General features: G+C 36.2%; 1 protein-coding gene across 9 annotated transcripts in view; it reads left to right on the top strand.

Annotated features, from left to right (window-relative positions):
- GRM7 (glutamate metabotropic receptor 7) overlaps positions 1-20,234 on the top strand; it is an 820,785-nt gene that overhangs the window by 404,050 nt on the left and 396,501 nt on the right. For all 9 annotated transcript variants that reach the window (XR_012489707.1, XR_012489705.1, XR_012489706.1 and 6 more), the window contains exons 3-4: positions 667-808; positions 8,399-8,553. Coding sequence is in view for 5 of the 9 variants with exons in the window: in XM_074313055.1 (XP_074169156.1) it covers positions 667-808; positions 8,399-8,553 (297 nt within the window). In the remaining 4 variants the exon portion in view is untranslated. The remainder of the gene's footprint in view (positions 1-666; positions 809-8,398; positions 8,554-20,234) is intronic.

The raw sequence follows: 20,234 nt of genomic DNA, 5'->3' as shown, positions 1-20,234 counted from the left end.
GTAATGCTAAGTATCTTATAAAGTTTTAAAGATGAAATACCATACATAAAACACTTAATTGTGCCTTGGGCACATAGTACAAGGTCAATAAAAATTTGTTACTATGATTTATAATAGTTGTTGGTGGTATTGTTGTCATTGTTTTATTGTTAGATTTATTTCATTGGTTCTGAGCTTTAAAAGTTGGTATGGGTTTGAAGGGGGGAAAAAGAAAATCCTGGGAATACAAACTCTAAGTCACAGAGATAAGCTTTATCTGTTCTGAATTATTATTGTTGTTATTATTATTATTATTATTATTATTATTGTAATTTATTTATTGCAGTTTTATTGTAGTGTGTTGCATTCATTTTAAAGACCTCCCATCCACTTTGTCAAACTAAACCTACCTCCCCAGAATCAATACCATTGGTACCACTGGGCATAATTAACCATTTACAAGTGCATTATAAAAAGAATGAGGCTGGGCAAATACCATGGAAAGTCACCAAGTATGCACAGCAGCTCGGGACTCAGCGTGTCTTAAGTCTTCCTCATGCAGCAGCATCACCAGTGAAATGCTGAGCCCTCAGAATTCAAAATCCCCTCGTCCCCATTTACTTTCCCTGCTTCCTCTGGTATCTTTGCAGGAACTTGATTGGCACTCTGCTTTCTCTTCTTGAACAGGTGGGCCCTGCATTGCCCAGTCGGTGAGAATCCCCCAAGAACGCAAAGACAGGACCATTGACTTTGACAGAATCATCAAGCAGCTCCTGGACACCCCCAACTCCAGGGCCGTTGTGATCTTTGCCAATGATGAAGATATAAAGTAAGGATGGCTGGTGAAATTTGTTTATATGCACGTTGCAACTTTAGGAGACAGAAAGATCAGGATACTGGCAGAGAAAGGGGAAAAGATAGCAAAGAATCAAATCCAGAATCACATAGTGGCCGAGGCTGTGTGTGCTTTCTACCCCACACGTGTAATTACAGCAAACTATAGAAGCAGCGGTGTGTTACTGTCATGTATTTACCACCTGCTAACAAAATAATGTATTCAATTACTTACAAAAAGAGAAAACCACCAGACCTTTTAAAGTTCCTTATGTTAAAAATATGTCCAAATGTAACAGATTTTATCCAAAGATGGTTCCTCTTAAGGTAAATGAAAAATATGTCTTATTATTCTGGCTTGTTGCTATTGCTTTAGATTTAATAGGTTCAAAACCACACTTGTCATACCTCTATATTCTGTAATCTATTTTTTCCTCTCTTTTTTCTTACCTTGATACTTCCTTGGAGTGAAAAATCTGATTGTAATCCTGACTCTCCTTTTTTCCTCCTGTGTTGCATTCTTGGCCAAGCCACTTAGAGCTAGCATTTAAAATGTTTCTAGAACAAATATCCCCTGCTTGTTTTTCTGACCACTGCCACCCTGGTCCAGAATCTTTCTTTCTTTCTTTTTTAGAATGAGTAATAATTATACCTGATTAAGACCTCGAAAACTATGAAATGATCTAGGTAAAAAAATTCCATCCATCCTGTTCCCTGACTAAGAAGTTCTCCTCTGCAGATGTAATGTCTAATTATGAGTTTCTTATATATTCTTCTAGAGACAGTCTGTATATTTTAACACAAATAGTTGCGTACTATGTGTACCTCTCCTTCTGCTCCCTGATACCTTTTACATACCATTTGCCATAGATATCCCTGAATGTCAGTACCGATACATCCATTCAGTCTTTTTAATAGTTGTGCAGAATTTCATTTTATATCTTTGCTGTAATTACTAACTGTTCCCTTATTGATTGAAATTTATGTTTGATTTTATATTTTTGCAATTATAAATAGTGCTGCAATAAATTCCTTTTTGACAAATTTGTGTGCACAAATATAAATATATTCATACATGATATTAATATATGACATATATATGTGTGTGTATATATATGTAAATATCAGATCCAGTCTTATTTTACTATAAGACTGAGTCATATATAATATAATATAATATAATATAATATAATATAATATAATATAATACCAGGTCTTATATTAATTTTTGCTCCAAAAGACTCATTAGAGCTGATTGTCCGGCTAGGTCTTATTTTCGGGGAAATATGGTAATATCAATATAATACAAATGTGTAATAATATACAAATATATCATTATATATGTTTATCTTATTAGAATTTGAAGCATACATTCCTAGAAAAGAAGCTTCCAGGGCAAAGACATATCTGTTCTTAAAAAAAATATGAATATTGTCTTACAAAGAGGTTTTGCCAGGTTACATTTCCACTGATGTGAAAGAGTTATTTATTTATTTATTATTATTAATTTTTGTCTTATGGTTTAAAATAATGTGTCATTGAATTTGAAGGTGAATGTCTTTTATTAAAGGTAAAGTTTAAGGGTCCAGGCCGTTGTTACGTCCTCCTTGGATTACTGCTCTGCCATCATGGCAACCTCCCAGACTTGTATTTGTCCCCTCCACCTGCGTCCTACACGCTGCCTCTGACTCCATCCATCTTTCCGGTATTAAGCTCTAATCACGGATGGCAGGATTGTTAAATAGAAAGAGTGTTAAGCATGAAGTTGGGATACCTGAAGATTATTATGCTACTTAAATGAGCATTGTCTCACCTTGAACAAGCTTCCACACCCACACCACTTCCCATCTTCTCCATGCCTCATTTCTCCCATCAATAGGATGAAAATCCTTTTGAGCTCTTATCATGGTGAGCCACTCTCATCCTACTTCTAGACTTATTCATTCCATGCTCCCTCACGTTTTGTGCACTGCAGGCAAGGGGGTCATTTGTGTTTCCTCCCTCCCAGGTCTCTGTATGTTCTCTTCCTCACGCCTGGAACACTTATTTTCCCCCTCACTTCATCATTCTAATGCCATCTCTAACTGTTGCTTTCTGAGGGAAGGTGTCTCTGAACAGTGCAACATTGACAAGCTCTTCATAGTTTATGCCACTGGTGTCATTTTACATTGTTTGATCATTTGATTAGTGTTCATATTCTTCACTAGTCTGTAAGCATCATTAGGGTAGAGATGCTGCCTTGTTTGACTTCCTTTTGTGTCCTCAGTTCCTATTACCGTGCTCAGTACATAGTAGTAGATGGTCAATAAATGGCATTCAATGAATGAATAAATTACCTCCTATAAGGCCCACTATTTCATAGTGTAAATACAGGCTTGGCTCTCTGAACTTCATGATGCCTTAAAATATGATCCTATTTCAATATTTAGATATAACTTCCACTCACCCAATTTTCCACCCAAAATGCATGACTCTGGTCTTCCAACATGTCCTAAGTGTTCCACCATCATGGCCTTGGCACATGATGTGAACCTTCTTTCCTTCTCTGTCTGTTGAAAGGGCATCTGTGTGTCAAGGCCTATTTCAAACATGCCCTTCTCCATGAAGCTATTTCTGATCACCGCTTACATTTATTATTTCTGTCCTTACAAAATGGTGATTCCGTTCCTCTTAGGGCATTTTCTCCCATCCTGTGTGATTAGTTATTTAAGACTATTTTGTTTTCATAATATCACCTTTGTCTTTTTGCTCCAGTTTTTTTTCAACTCTACCACTATCTTCCTTAATCATCTCATAAGTCATTGTCATACCTATTTTAAAGATTTTTAAATATGTGACATACTGATAAGGTGTGGCTTCATGTTTATTTTTAAATACATCGTACACAACACATAAAAGTTTTACTGCAAATAGCTATAGCAGTTAGTTGGTTTTAATATTCTTGACTTACAGGTAATGTGAGGTTTTAATTTGGGGTATAAAAATGTATATAACCCTCTCTCTTTCTGTGTTGGGACTTGTTTGTGTGTTGAATATTATTGCATACTGCATTTCATAGTAGTGATAGCAGTAATAGTTCTTGAGCATAGTAATGAAAGTCAAGTGCATATATGAGTTTCTAACATGGTCTTAAACACAATGATGTCTGAAGAGTATTAATGACCTACAATGTTATGTTATTTCTGTTTTCAGAAGATTTACCCTGTAGATGGAAAATTTTGAGATTTCTTAGAACATTAACTTCAAGTATTTTGCCAGAGAATAGCGGTGAGAAGACATTAACATCTAGATTTTGAAGCTAAAATAAGTGCTAAATCAATCATGGGTATGGATAATTTGGATTTTAGGCAAGAGTGGATTCTTTTTCTGGAGCACTATCTGATTATACAAGTAATATATGGCTCTTTTAAATCCATTAGAAAATGTGGAGAAGATTTTTGCTAATGCTCTTTAATAAAAGGAACCCTTATGTTTACTTGGTCCCCTGATTATCTAGACAAATTGAAGGTTAGAAAGAATAATCATAAACTACTCATATGATTTTTAAATCTCCTATAAAACTTGTAATCCAACACTCAGAGATAACCACTGATAAAATGCTAGTTTATTGTTTGTAATATTTTTTTTTCTACACATGCATCAGTTTTCGCCAATAGAATCAGGATCACATTGAATTTTATACTTTGCTTTTAGCAAATGACATTTCACTTTTTATACCATGAGTATTTTAAAATGGTTTAAACTTATTTATCTTAATAAATAAAACCATAATTTTACATAAATTTATTAAGGTGAATATCCATTTTTTGTATTTATGTCAGTTTCATCTCTCTTTACTTGTTTTACTTGGCTTTTCCCCATCATTTTTTTCCTCTTCAAAACTCATCAGCACCTCCTCAATGAATTGTTATTATTAACAACAGATTGTGTATTATCCATATTTTCCTGATGTGTGTGTGTGTGTATATATATATATTTAAACTGAAAACAAAACCCAAAAAAGTTACCGTTTCTCCCATCCCCCACCCCCGCCACTGGCACCCATATTTTTCTGTGCTTTACGACCCTATACTTTTAACTGCATTCTGTGTCTCCCCGAAAATAAGACTTAGCCGGACAATGAGATCTAATGCGTCTTTTGGAGCAAAAATTAATATGAGATCTGGTATTATATTTTATTATGTATATTATATTATATTTTATCATATCATATCATATTATATTTTATATAAGACCCAGTCTTAAATCATAGTAAAATAAGACTGGGTCTTATATTAATTTTTGCTCCAAAAGATGCATTAGAGCTGATTGTCCGGCTAGGTCTTATTTTTGGGGAAACACGGTATATGCATATGCCCGGCAGTTTTTTGGCCAGCTTTCATTATATAAGAATTGAACAATCTTTGGCAGTGTTTTTTTTTATTTTGCCTTTCCTTTTTTAACAATACCTTGTGGAAGTCACACTAAGTATATTTTTAATCACTCCCCATCCATCCTTTGGATGCACTGTCCTTTGTTTTACCAGTTCCCTATCGCTCTGCATTCAGGTTGTCTCCAGTAATGAGCTTACAATTTTGACAGCATATTTGATCATTTTATTTGGATAGGTTAGTAGAAGTCATACCTCTAGGTCAAAAGTATAAACTACTGATTGTGTTTTATTTTATAAAAATGATAAATGCACAAATTTCAAAAACGATGTGACTGAAATACTCTTCATGCAAAACGTTGGTCTCCTGCCCCAGTCTTCCATACTCTCTGGTTCTGTTATCTTTTAGCCTCTATTTTAATTCTTTAAGCTCTTTTTTAGGTCTCATCTGCATAATGCACCTATACTACAATTTTTGAGTTATTAATTTTAAATATTATCTATTAATTTCTTTTATAGGTAGAATTTGGCTCACTTAGACCTCCCTTATCCTCCCAACATCATTTTATCAGATTTTCATTTAATAAAAATCACTGTTTACATTATTGTCCATATGTAAAGTAATCTGTAAGTTCCATTACTTTTCTTGGACACTTCCTTCCTGAAATCTCCATCTTTCTGGTTTATTCTAGACTAGTATTTGTTATATTTAGATTTTTTTTCTCTCTCTCTCTTTCATTTTTGTCCATGGTTTATTTCCTCATTTTGCTGGAGCCATCCTCCAATTACTTCCTAATAATGAGTAATTAAGGAAAAACTTTTTTGCCTTTCATGCCTAAAAATGTTCTTATTCTGTTTTCACACTTACATAGTAGTTGGGAATTTAAAGTCTGGACTCATATTTATTTTTAAATATGTCATATCTGGCACATAAATTCCTTACAGTAAATAGCTATGATGACTAATGAGTTAGAGGACTAGTAACTTGCAGGATTCTTAAGGTTCCAATTTTAGATGGAAAAACCCACTGGGAATGTATGCTAATTATATTTGTACTGGAATTCTTTATGTGGTAAATATTAGAATTCTAGATTGTAAAATAAATGTTCCTTAGATTTTGGGACACATTGCTCTGTTCATTATCTTTTTTTGTTTCCTCTGTTTCTAATTTCTTTGCATGTGTCCTGATTTTCTCTTGAAAGCTTTTAGGATATTCTCATTACTTCTAGAAATCTTAAATTTTGTCACATGCTTGATTTTTCCTCATTATTTTGGTGAGCTTTTTAATCTGGAAATTTTCAATTTTTTGAATTTTTTTTCATTAAATATATTATTTGAAACATTTCAATCTATTTTCTCTCCATATTTATTCTGGAAATGTTATTGGTTTGATATGTGCCTTCTGGGTTCATTCTTTAAGACATTTAACTTTTCCTGTTTATGTTCTACCTTTTTGTTTTTTTGCTTTCTGGAGAATTTTCTTCACTTTCTTCTTTATCACTTATAACATAATTTTAATTTACTATTTTTAATACCTAAGAGCTATTTCTTGTTGTTCATTTCTATCTTGTTCTTGATTATATTATAGATATGATAATTCTTGTTTCAATGCATTTGGCATTTTGTTCTTTTTCATATATTTTTTTCTGCTCCACCCCTCACTGGTTTCTTTCTCCTTGTTAGATTTCGTCTGTCTGTTTGTTGGTTTCTATTTTACATTGGAGATTTTCCACAATTATGGATATTTTCTGGACATTCCCATTTGAGTAAGATACTAAAAAGCTTTATGTACATGTCAACGGACAGAGCTCTCAGTGGACTGGTCAGGCAGCAGTTGGCCTTTTCATTAGAGGATCTGCATGTCAATACCTAGAATCTTTTCCTTAGGTGGTTCAGATTTTTCCAGAAAAGCTGTTTTCTGCCTGAAGCAACACACACTTGGTCTCCAGAATTTTGTAAATTTACTAAAGGGCTTTAATATTTCAATACATAATGACAACTTTAACTTCTCCCCCCACACCTACCACCCTCATGATTAAATCACCATCACTTACCCACAACCATCTACTGTTTGGGTGTTCACAATATCAGAACCTAGTCCTTACATTTTTATTAAAAATTACCATTCTATATCCTGCATGGGAGAATAAGAGAATCTGTTTTTTTTTCCATTCCATATATTATCTTTCAACCAATCCTACTGAATTTAGCCATGTACCTTTGTGATATTTGGTCCCTTCAAATCCTGAGAGGCAAACAAACCACTTCTCCTGTGATTTACCCATCAACGTTGTTTCAGTTGTAGCTTTCTCTGCTCTGCAAATGTAGTTACCTCTTATCCACCCTCTGTTTTTCCAGAAACATTATTGTAATAACTTTTCCATGAATAACTAGTTGCCCTTTTTTTCTTTTATTTTTTAATAGACGTAGCTCTTCTATAATGACAAACATACTTTTGTATCCTAAGTATCAAGGGCAAAATATTTTTGTATGGAAGTTAAATTCTATAAGTAAATGATATAAATTATGATTGATATTCAAATACTGTGTGTATTTGAATATTATTATTCAAATACCTTGTTGCCCATGTCAATTACATACTATTTTCATTTATAAACATGGGTTGTATGTTTTTCAAACTTAATCTGGAGTTCTGTTCATTTTAATGAATAATTTAGGACCCTTAATTTAGACTGACGTATTGTTTTCCAGAAATGACATATACCACCAGCAGTGAAGGAAGAGTGCTCGTTTATCCGGCTCCATGCCAAACTCACAACACAGAATAAAATAAAACAAACAAGAAGTGAATTTGACTTATTGTCCTATTAGGTTGGTGCAAAAGTAATTGTGGTTTTTGCAATTTTATTTTTAACCTTTTAAACCGCAATTACTTTTGCCCAACCTAATAATTCACATGTTCCTCCTTTCTAATCCATGTGAATGATCAATTTATTTGGTCATTTATATTTCTCCTTTTATCTTTTGAATTTTAGTATGTTTGCCTATTTTCCTCAAGCTGCTTTAATAATTTTTCTTATTGGTTTATCAAATCTCTTTATATATGAAGTATATAAATCCTTTGGCTTGCTTTTTGCCTTTAATTATTTACTTTTTGAGACATAGTAGCTGTTTTCCTCCTGCTTGATTCCCATATTGTATACTTTCAACAGCTGCTCGTTATCATAATATACCTTTTCCTGTTCCTTTCTACAGGCAGATCCTTGCAGCAGCCAAAAGAGCTGACCAAGTGGGCCACTTTCTTTGGGTTGGATCAGACAGCTGGGGATCCAAAATAAACCCACTGCACCAGTATGAGGATATTGCAGAAGGAGCCATCACCATCCAGCCCAAGCGAGCAACCGTGGAAGGTACCGGTTTTGTCAGTTTATGCTCCGCTAAGAGAGTGGTTGGTACTATGTAGGGTATTTAAAGCATGTGTCTCTTTCAGGGTTTGGCATTCTTACATAATTTATGGAGATAGTTTTAAACTTATAGCCCTGAAACACAAATGAGGCCACATATCTGCCTGTTTTTTAGTGAAAGTGCCTCTTTTGAAGAGATCACTTTATTTTCATAATATCACAATTAACACACACACACACACACATATAGTTTTTGTGTGTGTGTGTGTTTGTTTTTTTTTTAAATTTTTGTTTTCTATCATGCCACAGGAGCTTTTTGAGAGAGGAGCATTACCTTTAGTAAGTAAAACAATCACAAAATTCAAGTGTATGTAAGTGAGCTATAGTTCTGAGTGAATAATTTCCCTTTGTAATGTAGTCATTACCTCCCTAGCAGGATGACTACTGGGACCCTTTCTCCCATCACCTCTTGGGGTCTCTTCCAGGCTAGTGAGCCTGGGATTACATAGCATGCCACCGCTTTCAGGCACCAAAATTACCTTGCCTTCTTGAGTCTCGTGTTCTCTCTCTCTTGCCTTTCTAAATATCTGTCCTGTTCTTTGCATTGGCTTCCTTCCTGCTACAAGGATTCTTTGAGAAGAAGCAGGAGGAGAGGACATTTATTGGCATCCTTCTGATCTAACAAAAGTTGTTGATTATGATTTATTGTCTCCTCTAATTTGAAACGAAAAATTATTTCTAAAAGAACACACTGCAATGAAAAGGCACCCCTCACTAGTATCCCACCTCATGTTCCTTTTCTGAGGGGCCAATTCTCCAAAGAGTCCCTAAAACATGCTTTGTTCATTAAAAAGAACTCTATCCTCTCACTCAAAAAGGGATCAAATATTTGCATTTCTTTCTATTCTGTCTCTACTCCAATCACATTAATTATTCTCCCCAGCAGTCTGCATGGTTTATGCAGGACTTTTGAAGCCAGTCGGGTTATGGTTCTGTCACTGTTGCCTCACTATGTTGTCTGGGGAGATAATGATCCCACAAGTCCCCCATGTGTTCACTGGGCAACTTGGAACTAATTTCATTCCCTGGTACATGTCCGGAGAGGGTTGCCTGTTGTACAACCCAGGAAAATACATTTACAGATGAGCTGCAAGAATGAAACACGCTTTACCTATCTCCACTCCTTTCACTCAAGATGTACTTGAGGATATATGGTGTGGCTTACTCTGCGCTTAGCTGGAAACATGAGGTGCGGACACAATCCTAACCCTCAAAGCTTACAGACCTGAATGAAGGTGTCAGAAAATAGCCAATGACTATATAACATGTGAAACACCATAGTGAGGTGCGAGATGGACCCACAGGACACAAAGGAGACACTGTGGAAGTTTCTCTGGGGGGTGATTGTTGGAGTTGGAGAAGGTTCCTACAGGAGGGGAAATATGAAGGGATGACTTGGAACTCATTGGGCAGGTGATGAAAAGAAGCCCCAGGAGAAGCTCCCAACGCAGGAGATAGGAACAGAGTGAAGAGGCAGGGCCCACCAGGGCAAGCAAGTACCTCCTTCTGCAGAACAGCCCTGCGTGTGGCCATCCTAACATTCTTCTGTTTTTTGTGTGTGTGTTTTTTTTTTAATAAGTTGTCCATTTATAGGACTTTGGGAAAACCCTTCCCTCTCCTAGAGTACCAGCTGCTGCACTGTTTGCCAGATTGACTCCTTTCTACCTTTTGGGTGTCTGCTTAGACATTCATTTTCCTTGGAAGCCATCTGTGACCATTCCACCCCAGCCAAATCTGGGACAGGAGCCCTTTCTATTACTTCTACAGCAGCCTACGTGTTCCCTACCATCGTAGTGCCTCTTGACTTGTCTCTATCTGGGAATGTATCTGTTACGCACCATTGTACCCTCAGCACCTAAATCTTGGCCTGGATATGGCAGGTGCTCTAATAGATTTTTAAGTGGTTGGATCCTGGATGGATGGGGAGGAATCCCAGATGACATGAGGGCCTGGCACAAAATGGGGCTGAGAAGTGGGGCAGTCAGATGGCGCATGGTCATGGAAGCTGTACTACGAAACGTGTACTTTATTCTGAAAGTCTGAACATCATCTGGGACTATAAGTGGAGTGTAAGCAGCGGGGGTAGAAAGCTCACTCAGGTGACTCTATGGAGTGAAATGTAAGAGTTGGGTGAGAATCAAAGCGAAGGAATAGATTACAGTGTTTCTGCTGAGATCCTCTCTTCCTGAGCTATAGACATCATATATACATAAATGCCCACAGTCTATGATCAGTAGCCTGTTTCAAGATATTCTAGGAAATTATTAAGCATCTCAAAATTTTTATAAATTATTGAAACAAAATACATTTTTCCATGCACGTATAGGGATATGCAAAGTTATTCAATCAGGTACAAAACCACATCCTGAATCTGCCCAAATAATATGGGAGCCTAAACATTGAAATGGGAGAGAAATATTGTTGTCAATAAAAACTGTTATTGGGGTGAGGTAAAGTGGCAAATCTTCGTGCAGAACTCTCCACTGCTACCCAGAGGAAATAATGAGGGACTTCATTTGGCTATTTAGAAATGCCGTGACTTCTGACTCGCCACTGTCTTCCGTATCACTACAAAGTACAGTCAAGATTTGTTCACTGACACAGATGATGGAACATCAAGAGAGTAGCTATACATTTACAGTGTCACACGCCAAAGAAATGAAACAAAACAAAACAAAACAAAACAAACAAATGCATTCTGTTTCACCAAGTTTTCTGAACAAAGCTATGAAATATCTCAAATGAAACTATAAATGAAGCATAGTCTATATGGCAAGTAAGTTTTCCCTTCCTGTGTATTTATTTTTCCTTTTTGGTAGATGTTTCATAGTGTATTCTGCTGGGGTAGAACATCATCTAAATACATACTCATAATACTGCTACATCTCTGTCTCTTTGTGTTATACATGGTTATACCTTCAAAGGTAAATAGGAAAATGCTAATCAATAATAAACATTTTTTTTCTTTAGATCCATATTTTTAACATGTTCAGCAAACATCTGAAATTTTGGCTGGTCTTTTCTGTATCTGCATAAATAATTAACAATAAATTGCCTGAGGCCAAAGTGCTAGCAAGTACATTGCCCCTGTGAAAGTAGTGTTCGTCTTTTATTTTCTATCTGTATTTATTTTTCATTTATAGAAAAAAAAAAAAAAAAGCCTCAGTTTTCGCCAGTCAAGGGTGTCATTGTTCCCGCTTTCACTTTGATGATGATAGGAACTGTGCCCAGAAAGGCTGGCTGTGCCCGCTGGCTGCCCAGCATTCACGGGAGATCCCAGAATGTCTCCAGGACTTGGCTGCACTCCCCAGCTCCCGGGCCAAAACCCCTTTGTAACTTTTAGTGTCTCCGCATTGTTTGAGGAGCCAGGGGATCACTGGCGTGTTCTGCTCTTCCTCGCTGCGCTAACTAGGACTCTCCGTCATCCTCTCCAGCCATCAGCAAGTTTACAGAGCGAAACATGCCCACGTTGCCTTCAACTTGTTGTCCTCCAAAGAACTCGGCTTCTCTGAAAGTAGGCTGCCCTAGGCATCCTCTGATTACAGCCAGGAGAATCACGCAGCAGCGTCTTTCCATCTGGGCCAGAATCACTAACATTAAGGAGCTAGTAGAATTAAGGGTGAATTATCAAAGCTAACTATAATGACTCTGACTATTGGTGATGATTCTCAAATGGGTCTATAGAACAGCTTGGTTCCTGAATTAAATCTGCGATATTTGTAGGAAAAGACAAAAAGGGCTCTGGACCTGGCATACAAAGTTGGGTGTTTCATGCTTTTCCACTCAAGATTGAAATGAATGCTTTCTTTATTTTTCCTAAAACCAGAAAGATCAAAGTTATGAAGAATTGAACCAAAATATTTCTGGCTTCAATGTTGACGTGTCCTACGTTAGCCTTACTTTATTACTTGGAATGTTCTACATATGTCACCAGGTTTTGTTAGGTGAATGGAAGAAAACACCAAGAAAGAAAACATTGCCTTAAACCATAAAACTATTTCTAAGCAATGCATAAGCTTTTTAGACCTCTCACCTTGTTGGATAAGAGAGCAGTCAGAAGATTCCATGTTCAGTGTCAAGACAATTTCTTTCACTGGGTCTTTTATAAATGTTTACAAGCTCTAGCAAGGTATTAGGCACTAATTTAAACACAGATATAGCAGGTGAAAATCTAGACCAAGTCTCAGGAAGTCACTGTCTTAATGTGGAGATGGCAGATGATAAAAAAGGACATAAATAAGAAAGTGCTCTATTAGGATAATCACTGTAAAGCACATTTCCTTAAAGACCAGCTTGTAAATTATGGAGATGCATAAGAGAAAGAAGATAGACCAGACAGCCAGGATATAATGCAAGTGAAAATATAGATTGGGAGGGTGTAGATATAGGTTACTAGCTCAAGCCTCTCTAGCATTCTAGATTCCTGGAACAGATTCATAGCAGAGCCTTTCACTGCCTAAAATCCATCAAGGTTTCCTATTTCCATCCTTCGTATTGATCTGAAAAAATATTTTTCCTTCAAAACAGATCAAATGATTAATCTTTTTAAAAGACTTCCTGCTTTTCTCAGAGTTAGTCTACCCTACAAAACCAAATTCATTGCTCCCCCAGTCCAAAATGTGTCCCGTGTCCCCTTTGCAGAAAACGCCAATTATACTGTCATGTTCATAGCACTCCGACAGCCTGTGGGTTCCCTGTGATTTCCCATCTTTATTTCTACACTCTTGTTGTTTACTAAGGGATATAGCACAGAGTAAGTTTTGTAAAAGCTACATGTAGTTTTTTTTTTTTTTTCTATTATATCTGAATATACCTATAATACCTGAATTGGCAAAGGACTCACATTTGTATGGATTTGAAGTTTTCTCACGATAAGGAAATATTCATCCAAAATGGTTTATCGCTTTGGCTGTTTATTTTAAGATATTTAGTAGAAAAATGTACTTAACCCTCCAATTTAGGGTCTCACCAGCAATTTCAATGTGGGTTTATACATTTTTTTCTTTTGCTTCCCTTTGCAGTACCTCTTGCCGGCTTTGTTTATCTTGCCTTTCTTTTCAACTTTGGAGAGGCTCCCTGTGCAGGACTGGCAGAATGGCTCCATTAGGTGATTTGTTGAAATGTTGCAAACATACAAGGGAAGCCTCAGCTCTGACTCCCCAGAAAGTAGCAAGTGCAGATAAGGCTGCCTCTGTTTGTCTCAGACATTACAGTGGGAGCTTTCTTTCCAGACTGTACTGCTTGTAGCCATAGGAGGGACTTAGGAAGGGAGGGCAAGCAGATCAGAAGGGTGAGAATATATCCGCGTGAATAACAGCATCTTATTTTTAAAGGTGTCATGCTTAAACTTGAGATGATTGGCCTTGAGCAAATGGTAAGAAATATAAACAGAGAAATCTGCAACCTAGCTGTCTCCTGCAATCTGAAACAGTTAACTTGGAGTTGCTTTATATGCACACAGTTCTAGATTTGGAGCCAGGCTGTCTCTTGTTTCAGAGGATAGATGCTGTCTTTCTGACTTCACTTAATTGGCCAATCATTTCCTAATCAGCAAATATGTAAACCAACAAGAAAATATCTATTCTATGTGCAAGCTTTGCTGTAGATACCCCAGGACACTGAACACTCACAGCCAATAGTCTGGTGTCTAGTATGTCCCCCTGGTTGAATTTTTGGCTACCAAGAACTAGCTCTTTTTGATCCCAATCTATTTATTCCAGTAGTAGGTAGGTATCACCGTAATTGTTTAATATAATTAAGAATTATATAAACCAGTGAAGTGAGTGGAGAGAGAATGAGAGAGAGATGCTATTTCACAGCAAACAAATTTGAATTCTTTGGAAAGATTTGGTAAAACTTTGTCACTATTAGTTGTGGACAACACAAGACTAAATTTGGAGAGAAATCATAAACACTATAAAACTACTGCAGTTAGATTATTGTGTAACTCCCTTTAAGTTTTCATTTCACTTTAAAAACCACAAAAGTGAATTTTCTTGTAGTTAATTATTGTTTTCAAGATTAAGATAAGGAGGCCAATCAGATGACGCATAGTCACACAAAAAAATACCTTGATCCTACAGAAGATTGACAGGAGACTCTGTGTGTGTGTGTGTGTTTTGAGTTAAAACATTTATCATATTTATGTATTTTTAATGATTTATTGCTAAGATAAAAATTTTTGGTTAACTGACTAATTTTGGGTCCCAATTATATTTAAGTATAAAGTTTCCAGTGTACTTTTGTTTGGGCTTTCCTTTTCTAGGACTTAATTTTCTCAACTGTAGATGAAAGGGTTCAGCTAGATTACCCTAAGGTTCCTTCTAGGAGGAACATTCTAAGAGTGATTACCTATTATTTCTGCCTACCCAGAATCCATTCCCTCTTCTCATTATAGCCCTCACCTTTTCACCTTGGGAACCCACCCTCTAGCCCTCCCTCTGACCCACTCATGAGCCACAGTCAGCCCATGTGGCTCAGATGAGACTGATTGAGATCAGGCACAGAGCTCCTATCACATCTCATATCACAAAATAAAGATTGTTTTGCAGCGAGCACATGACCCAAGGCAGGCAACGGCTATGTGTTACATTGTCTAATTCCTAAAAGTTTATTGCAACTTTTGAGAAAGCCTCGTTCTCTCTCTCGTTATTATGTCAGAAGGGTATAAACTCCAAGCCAGAGCCCAACTTCACAAAAAGAACCTGCATGAAAACATCAAAGTCCTGAATGCAGGAGAGGAAGTCATCAACTCCAAAGGCATCAGTTGACATTCCCGAGCCCTCTGAGCCTGAAGTCTGCATCTGGACTTCTCATCTTTATAAACTTACAGAATCCTGTTATTTGTATAAGATCCTTCAAAATGAGTTTCTGTAACTTGCAACTCAAATGACTTAACAAATATGGTTGAATTTTAGGACAGCCTTCTTCTAAGCATTTTGTCCTACCTGAGGTTACATCCTTTCTGAGTTACATCTTTCCAAGTGCTATTTACCTTCTCTTCCTTTTTTCTCTCTTCTTTATTCCTCTCTCACGGCATCTATATATTCTCCAAACCTCACAATGAGTCCCATCTACCCTGTGGTGCATTCTTTCCTTCATCACCTCAGCCTTGTTCCAAATATCATTCTCTCAGGCACAAAGTGTCTATTCTGCTTATGAAGTGGTTTCATATATAGTCACTGATTCTATTTCTATATCAGGGGAATGCTAACTAGAATCTCAGTTATAAATTTATATATGCCTGGCAAATGCAAATGAACTGTCAGATCACCTCCAGAAAGCTAATTGTTTAAGAATTGAGCAGACACTTGAAAAAGAACTTCTTCTAAAGGAAGAATGACAAAATGGGCCTGACTCAGTAAGAAAGTCTCAGTAATCAGAAGGAAAATATTAAGTTCCTTCTTCCCAGGCCATCACCTATTGAATTTATACATGAATTCTACAAGGAACAAGCAGACTATTCATAAAAATGGATCTCGGTCAGAACAGACTAAGCTGCACTCTGGTAATAAATATGCTCTCCATGGACTTATGCAACAAACAAACATGGCTCACCCATGTGAAGTCTGCCATGGCCTCCATGTATTTCTTCCGTTTTTTAGGCTGTTTCTATCTTATGTTACTTCGTTACTAACATGTGCTGCGCGACGTTGTTAAAAAGAGAGTGGCAGTTTCATACACCACTCTAAGATGCTTTTATCTGAAAGGGATATACATTATTTCTACTCTTACTTCACAGGCCAAGGCTAGTCAAAGCCAGTTTTCTCTTCAGAGGAGCTCGTGCATGGAAATAAAGGAGAATATTGATGAACCTAATTCATGTCTACCTCATGCTCCAATTAACTAAACACTTTGTCAGCTCTCAGGACACTAACAGGAATGCTCTAGAACCTGCTAACAGCACGACATATGAAGAGAGTGACATTCTCCTCTATTTTGTCCCAGACCTCCGAGCAGCTTTGAAACCATGAGCAGTGTCTTGGCAGCAGTGCAAATATGGGGATTCCAGCGTTATTAGAGACCATGGTGCTTGGAGGAGCCCTGGCCATGCCACTGTGCCCATAAAATGCCCCGAGGAAAATAGCAATACCTAGAAATAGGAAGCTACTCAGTAGGCTGGCTTGTGAGAACATGTGTGACACCCTTCAGTAGGCATTCTGTATGAGCCATGTGGAAAGTATCTGTGGGGCTTTCAGGATGTAGTTATTCCTGTAGGCTGTGAGATTTGGGTAGTCCCTGGCCAGTCACAGGCAGTGTTGTGCCTGCACCAGCGTCCCTCCCAAGATCAAGATTATGAATAATAAAATGGCAATAGCTACATACGTATCAACAATTACTTTAAATGTAAAGGGATTAAATGTTCCAATCAAAAGACATAGCATGGCTAAATGGATAAGAAAACAAGACCCTTACAGATACTGCCTACAGGAGACTCACTTCGGATTGAAAGACACACAGACTCAAAGTAAGGGGATGGAAAAAGATATTTCATGAAAATGGAAAAAAAAACAAAAGCTGGGGTAGCAACACTTATATCAGATAAAATATACTTTAAAACATGCCTGTAACAGGAGAAAGTAGAACCCAAGTAATCCCAGGTCTGGGTATTTTTGCCCAAAACATTACTTTGAAGGAACATGTGCATCCATATGTTCATTGCAGTTTTATTTACAACGGCCAAGATATGGAAGCAACCTGGATGTCCATCAATGGATAAATGGATAAAAAAGAGGTGGTACATATATACAATGGAGTATTATTACTCAGCCATAAAAAAATGAATGAAACCTTGCCCTAGAAGGTACTGTGCTGAGTGGAGTAAGATAGAGAATGACAAATGACGTATGATTTCACTTATATGTGGAATCTAAAGAATAAAATAAACAAATAAAATAGAAGCAACTCATAGATACAGAGAACATTTTGATGGTTGCCAGCTGGGAGGGGGTTGTGGGAAGTAGTTGAAAAAAGGGAAGGGATTAAAAAGTACAAATAGGTTGTTACAAAGTAATCATGGGAGCTGTAGGATATAGCATTAGGAATATATTCAATAATATTGTAATAACCATATTGTATCAGATGGGTACTAGACTTATCAGGGTGATCACTTCATAAGTTATATAAAATGCCTAATCAGTATGTTGGATACCTGGATATAATAGAATATTGTATGTCACTGTAACTAAAAAAATTGAAAAAAAAATTTAAGTCAGTTATAAATAAATAAATAAATAAATAAATAAATAAATAAATAAATATCATACAAAGTATATTCACTACCCTAAAAATCCTCCGCGTTCTGCCTGTATGCATCTCCACCACTGCCCTCCTAACACTTACTACCCCCGCTCCCCATCACGTGGCAACCCCAGAACTTTTGAACTGTTTTCAGTTTTATTTTTTCTAGAATGTCATATCATTGGAATAATATAGTGTGTAGCTCTTTGAGATTGGCTTTTTTCGCTTAGTAATATGAAATTAAGTTTCCTCCAGGTGGATGTACCACGGTTTACTAATTCATTCAACTACCGAAGAACATCTTGGTTGCTTCCAAGTTTTGGCAATTAACAAATAAAGCTGCTATAAACATCAGCATGCTGGGTTTTTTCTGGACATAAGTTTTCAACTTCTTTGGGTAAATACCATGAAGCACAATTATTGGATCCGATGGTAAGGTTGTGTTTAGTTTTGTAACAATCTGCCAAACTATCTTCCAAAGTGGCTGTACCATTTTACTTTTCCTCCAGCAACGAATGAGAGTTCCTCCCACTCTGCACAATCATCAACATTTGGTGGTGTCAGTGTCCCACATTTTGGGCAATGGTATCTCATTGTTTTAATTTGAATTTCTCTGTTGATATAGGATGTGAACCATATTTTCATGTGTTATTTACCATGTGTATATCTTATTTGGTGAAGTGGTGGTTAAGATCGTTGGCCCATTTTAGATCAGGTTGTTTTCTTATTGTTGAGTTTTAAGGGTCCTTTGTATATTTTGGATGACAGTCTTTTATCAAATGTGTTTTCAAATGTTTTCTCCCCATCTATGTCTTGCCTTCTAATTCTCTTGATGTTTTCTTTCACAGATCAGAAGTTTGTAATTTTAATCAAGTCCAGTTTATGAATTGTTTATTTTATGGATTCCATCTTGGGTGTTATATCTAAAAAAGCATCTTTGTACCCAACATCACCTAGAGTTTCCTCTATGTGATCTTCTAGAGTTTTCTAGTTTGTGTTTTACATTTAGGTCTATAATCTGTTGTTGAGTTAATTTTTGTGAAGGGTGTAAGGTTTGTGTCTAGATTCATTTTTTTTTTTTTTTTTTTTTGCATGTGGATCTCCAGTTATTCCAGCATCGTTTGTTAAAAAGACTATCTTTGCTCCACTGTATTATCTTTGATCCTTTGTCCAAGATCAGTTGACTATATTTATGCGGGGTCTATTTGTGGACTTTCTATTCTGCCTCATCAATCTATTTGACTGTTTTTTCTCACGTATCACATTGTGTTGATTACTGTAGCTTTATAGCAAATCGTAAAGTCAGGTGGCATCAGTCCTCCAACTTTGTTTTTCTCCTTCAATATTGTGTTGGCTACTCTGGGTCTTTTGCCTCTCCATATACATCTTAGAATCAGTTGGTTGATATCTATAAAATAACTTGCTTGGATTTTGTTTGGGATTGCTTTGCATCTATAGATCAAGTTGGAGAAAACTAACATCTTGGCAATGTCTTCCTATTCGTGAACATTGGCTGGCTCTCTGTTTATTTAGTTACTTGATTTTATTCACCAACTTTTTGTAGTTATCTTCATATAGATCTTATACGTATTTTGTTAGATTCATGCCTAAGTATTTCATTTTTGGGATGCTAATATATATGCATCCCAAAATTTTTAAATGTTTATTAAATTTATTGGCATTACATTGGTTAGTAAAGTTATATAGGTTTCATGTGTACATTTCTGTAATACATTATCTATATATTTTATCCTGCAAACTTATAATTGCTTATTAGTCTTTTTATATTTTATGGGGAGTTTCTTTTTTGTTGTTGTTGATTCTTTTGGATCTTTCTACATAGATGATCATATCATCTGTGAGAAAGGACAGTTTTATGTCTTCCTCCCCAATCTATATAACTTTTTCATTTTTTTGACTTATTGCATTAGCAAGGAGTTTCACTTTGATGTTGAAAAGGAGTGGTGAGAGAGGACATGTTTTCCTTGTATATGATCTTAGTAAGGGAAAGATTTGAGTTTCTCATCATTCAGTATGATGGTGGCTGTAGGTTTTTTTGTAGATATAATATTGGTTTTTAAAAAAACTAAAAAAACAAATATAGACTATAAGGTAAGTTATATTACTATAGAATGCAAATTCAAATAGCTTGAAGAAAGATTTTTACCTTTCTTCTATATGCCTATATTTATCACCATAGGTAATATTATTTTGTTAAAAATTTATTGTAAAATAATGCAATTTCACTAGCATTTTTACAGGAATTATAAGTTATATGCAAATATCCATGCAAGAATTTTCTTTGAAAGGAAAAAATAAGCTAGGGAATACTCTTACAATTGTGAAATCAGTACAGCTTGTGGTTCATCGATTGACAAAAAAATAGT

Source organism: Rhinolophus sinicus, linkage group LG10 (assembly GCF_036562045.2).
Source record: "Rhinolophus sinicus isolate RSC01 linkage group LG10, ASM3656204v1, whole genome shotgun sequence".
NCBI lineage: Eukaryota > Metazoa > Chordata > Mammalia > Chiroptera > Rhinolophidae > Rhinolophus > Rhinolophus sinicus.
Note: the sequence above shows the minus strand (reverse complement) of the source record. Positions and strands in the feature narration are given on the sequence as shown.